The 5,000-nt window shown below is 38.7% G+C and overlaps 1 protein-coding gene across 3 annotated transcripts in view; it reads left to right on the forward strand.

The window, feature by feature from the left end:
* The first annotated feature begins 719 nt into the window (after positions 1 to 719).
* LOC146453381 (stimulated by retinoic acid gene 6 protein-like) overlaps positions 720 to 5,000 on the forward strand; it is a 12,150-nt gene continuing 7,869 nt past the window's right edge. For all 3 annotated transcript variants that reach the window (XM_085096689.1, XM_085096690.1, XM_085096691.1), the window contains exons 1-2: positions 720 to 873; positions 4,132 to 4,239. In XM_085096689.1, coding sequence (XP_084952815.1) covers positions 758 to 873; positions 4,132 to 4,239 — 224 coding nt within the window. In that variant the 5' untranslated portion in view covers positions 720 to 757. The remainder of the gene's footprint in view (positions 874 to 4,131; positions 4,240 to 5,000) is intronic.

Consider the following 5,000-nt stretch of genomic DNA (forward strand, 5'->3'; position numbering starts at 1 on the left):
GTGTTTTGTTTGTTTGTTTGTTTCTGTATATCTTATCATTATCATTATCATTATCATTAATATTATTATTATATTTTCATTTCATCAAAAATTTAGTCAATGATAGTGGAATGTGAATTGGTCATAGATTATTATTTTTAAATAGGTGAAGATTTGTAAATAGGTTTCCCATGGAGATTTTAATAAAGTTGGTTATTATTTTATACGAATAAGATTAGATTTAGTTAAACATCTCATGATAAAAATAAGCGAAAGAAGTTTTACATTACATTTCGATGACTCCATGTCACCATTTTTAAGTGATTATTATTATTATTATTATTATTATTATTATTATTATGACTGCCGCTTAAACGCTAGCCAAGCGTGTCTCCGCTAATTTTAGAAAGTGAATGATGGCGTGACGTTGTAAATTATTATTTTAGGATCTTTTTAACAACTTTTTTATTTCATCAAAATTTTAGTCTTACTATTGTTAAAAAATTGTGCTTGAAAATAGCTCTGTTGTACTTGGAAATAGTCGCTTTTTTTTTTTAATGGAAATGAATTTTAAATATTGAATTGTAAATAGGTTTTAATAGCTCTTTTTTTCTACTTTTAACTTGTAAATATCAATTTTGCTTGGAATATTATAATAAAGAAAGATTTTATTATTATTATTATTATTATTATTATTATTATTATTATCATTTTTATTATTATTATCGCTTATTTCCTTTGATGCTCTTCTGTTTCCTGATTTTTAGGATATTTCGTCATGGCAGCTTTTCTGACTGTTGTCTGTCTCATTTTGGGATTTGTGTTCAAGTACATGAAGGTCTTTTTAAATCCAGCCATACTAGCTGATTTGAAAAATCTTGGAGTAGGGATGCTGTAAGTGTTTTTTTACATTATTACTGGACTGAGTTCTGCAAAGATAAATTCTTGATCAACTGCTGCCATGTAGCTGCCAGTAATAAATTTTGTAGTAAAAGTACAGACAAATGAATAAATGCCACTAACGACTTACTTACTAATCCATAGACAAGTAAAAATCAACTTTAAAAATAGGCAGTCTCAGACTGCATGTGTCTACTTCAGTACTGGTATAGAAATGTGATATAAAAGAATTGAAGAAAAGGGAAGTAAGACTGAAATGGAAACGAAGAGGGAGGAGTGGAAATAGGATAGAGATAAAAAAAAGGTTGTAAAAATGTTGCACAGAATACTGGTGAGAAGAGATTAAGCTGGTATCGTTGACCACAAACATTTTGTATGAAGAGAACTGTAACTTTATTCTAACATAAACAATATATTATATAATCTTACAACATGAACCACAACTTTGTACTGAAAGCAATGCAGCAAAGTTCTAAACATAAAGTACTGAAAGCAAAGTTCTAATCTGAAACGTAGGCATAAAATGCAACAGAAAGTATTAATCTATACAGAACTTATGAATGGCAAGTATCATTCTTTAAGAGATACAGTATTACACGCTCAATTAGATGTCTTTGTTCAACAAATACAGGACTTGTAATGGCCTTATTCATAGTTTCCAAAACGAGGTAGTACATTGTCTCCCGAAAGAAGTGAGCGCTAGGAACAATACTGGATTTATTTGCCTCCCAAAGGCGATTATAAATTTCTCCCCGAAAGGAATTTTCGATCTCTCGAAAGAGATTTTTAGCTCCCCGAAGGGAAGTTTTTGATATCTCGAAAGAGATTATTAGCTCCCCGCAGGGAATTTGACCCTTGAAAAGGGTTACACATGATCGAGCGACGACCAAACGGACATTGAAGGCGTTGAACTGCAGAGGTAACTGAATGTGCATGGACATTGGCATCAAATCCTTCGACTGAATGATTCTTTTACCGGCATAAAATCGCCCCAAACTGGAAGAAAACCTGACAAACTCTTTAGAAATAAATACTTTACAAATGCATAGAAAGCTGTGCTCCGTTATTGATGCGAAATAGGACGAAAACATTGTAGAAAATACAATTAGACTCATCTTCAACATGAATAAAATTTACCAAATCTCTCAAAGCACATGGTTAAGACGTAGGGTTAACGTCGCAATCGATATAACGCCGTCGAAGTATCGTCGAACCATCTCGTAAGGACCTCGTGCTCCGTCTCCTAAACGACAGTAACGGAGCGATTGATGATCATACCTCGGCTTCCGGAAATACAATCGCTTAGATCTCGGTCAGTCGAGGATTAGCGTCGGCTTCCGATAGGATTCCATTTGGGATTCCTGTGGCATTTACACTGTTACACTCTTTCACTCAACCAGATGACATAGTGTCTGCGCTTCTCTAGACGTTTCGGGGGCATTATGACGTCATTGTTAAGGTGATTAAAGTGTTTTGCGAGAAATAATGCATATAAGGAATGCGAAAGCGCAATAGGCCATTTCGATCCATTTCCAAGTTGCTTTGAACCTCACTACGAAAGCGAGGCTAAGTGCAAAGCTTTTCCCGTTAATATGAATAAAAACTAATTTTCTTACGAAAAGCTATGCACGAAGCCACGCTTTCTTAACGGGCTTCAGAGCAACTCGGGAATGGCCTATTACACAAATGCTTTAACTCGAATTGAGTCTCATGGTTGGTCTTAATTGTCTTATAAATAGCATTTCCTGAACCAAGCAATGGAACTTATTTGTGCATTTTTTAATAAACCAAAACGCCTCGGCAGGGTCTCATGGACCTTCCCGTACATGTCGTGGTAGTGCTCGTATATGGACGGTGACTGCTGTTTACAGCAGACCTGCACCTTTCAAAAATTCTATTTTTGCTCCACCCTGATAACCTGCAGCTGCATTGTTTTTCAGGGCTGGGAGCGTTGTTTTGATGTTTGTTCTTTGTCCAACCATGTAAGACATTGCAAACGGTGCAGGTCCTCCCGCTGTTTGTGTCCCTCCACACGTTTGTGGGTGTGGCCGCACGTGTAACCCACATAACCCACATCACACAACATTAACATAACATTAAAAACCATACGCAACAAGTTGTTGGCTGACGAACCGTGGTTTGCTCGGAGATACAGTTTTGCGGCTCACGAACATGGACTAAATACTTTACCTGTACATTGAAACTGATGTCCTTGAGCTCGTTCGAGACGAACTTAATTGCCCTGACTCTTGATCCTTGAACGGCAAAACAACCCGAACAGTATCTCTTGTTCCCTTATGCGCAAATTGAGGCTAATTCTCGGAAATCCTCGATTGAACGAACTGTTTGATGGTGGAATCAATCAGAGTTTGTGGCGCCGAAAAAGGTTGCTGTTCGGACATCCTTTAGCGAGCAAACTGTTTTATGATGGAATCAATCAGAGTTTGTGGGTACTTCAACCTTTAGACGATCACAATCCCTCCGGCAAGTAATTCATGGTAAGGAACCATAAAGTCACCCACATAACCCTAACCCACCATATAGTCACCTTGCCTTACCATGCCCCCCCCCCCCCCACCCCCTCTTGTTCCCTTATGCGCAAATTGAGGCTAATTCTCGGAAATCCTCGAGTGAACAAACTGTTTGATGGTGGAATCAATCAGAGTTTGTGGCGCCGGCAAAGGCTGCTGTTCGGACATCCTTTAGCGAGCAAACTGTTTTATGATGGAATCAATCAGAGTTTGTGGGTACTTCAACCTTTAGACGATCACAATCCCTCCGGCAAGTAATTCATGGTAAGGAACCATAAAGTCACCCACATAACCCTAACCCACCATATAGTCACCTTGCCTTACCATGCCCCCCCCCCCCCCACCCCCTCTTGTTCCCTTATGCGCAAATTGAGGCTAATTCTCGGAAATCCTCGAGTGAACAAACTGTTTGATGGTGGAATCAATCAGAGTTTGTGGCGCCGGCAAAGGCTGCTGTTCGGACATCCTTTAGCGAGCAAACTGTTTTATGATGGAATCAATCAAAGTTTGTGGGTACTTCAACACACTCCCTCCGGCAAGTAATTCATGGTAAGGTACCATCTTGTCACCCTTATAACCCTAACCCTAACACTCAATATAGTCACCCTTACCTTACCATGCCCCCACCCTGGAGACGAAAGATAATCGGTGTGCGCGATAAATAAATGTAAAATGTTAACTTTCTTACCTCATAATGAAAGTACCGTATTTTTTTTTTCAGACCCACTGTTGGCATGGTAGTATTCTTGTGGCTGTTCCAAATGTTCCTGGCTCACTTCGTCTTCCGTGACAGAGATTTTCCAAACATTACCATCACTGTTGATAACAGGTATCACGTAAAACTTTCCTCTTACTTAATGTAGTTTGCCGGTCAATTTACAAAGAAATTCAAATACACAGCCCTAATGTATGTTTTTAAATTTGTATCAAGAATAACCCAAAGGAACTTTAGGTATCCCCCTCTTCCTACCCCGCTTCCCCCTTCTCCCTTCTCCCTCCTCCCTCCCTTCCCCTCCCCGTGACCCCCGATCATGTTGACAAGTTGCCGGTCAAGGGATAAGGGCCTTTTTAGAGGGGATAAATAAGCTGCGCCTTAAATAAGTCGAGGCTTAAACACGGATCCGCACTATAGGAGGAACCTTGGCCTGGGCAAGCCGCCAGTCATTTCATTGTAGACACTGAGCTGGGAACATCGCAGAGTCCGTGCGCCAACATACAATAGAATATTGACAGAATAAATTTGAAATTCGTATGCGTATTTGCCGCTTGAATAATGGTAGGGGTTTGCCAATTTGTTTTTGCGGCTCAATTACAATTTTTTTGTCCAAAATATTCTTTTAACATACTATATCCGCAATCCCTAATGTGACGTTGAAGGAGTGAGAGTGTGACAAAGGTGGGAGGAGCTATTCCTTTTATAGTGCGGAGATTTGTTTAACTAATTAAGTCGCAAACTTACCGTATAAATGCTTCGAATAATAAAAATTTAGATTATGATTTTGCTAAGCCAAGCTCTTTTGCCAAGTTTAGCTCATTGGAACATAGCTTCTGCTGAGTGAGCCTTAATATTCAGACTCAGATTATATATTT

This window comes from Pavona decussata, unplaced genomic scaffold, assembly GCF_977016875.1.
Source record: "Pavona decussata unplaced genomic scaffold, jaPavDecu1.1 SCAFFOLD_334, whole genome shotgun sequence".
Taxonomy (NCBI): domain Eukaryota; kingdom Metazoa; phylum Cnidaria; class Anthozoa; order Scleractinia; family Agariciidae; genus Pavona; species Pavona decussata.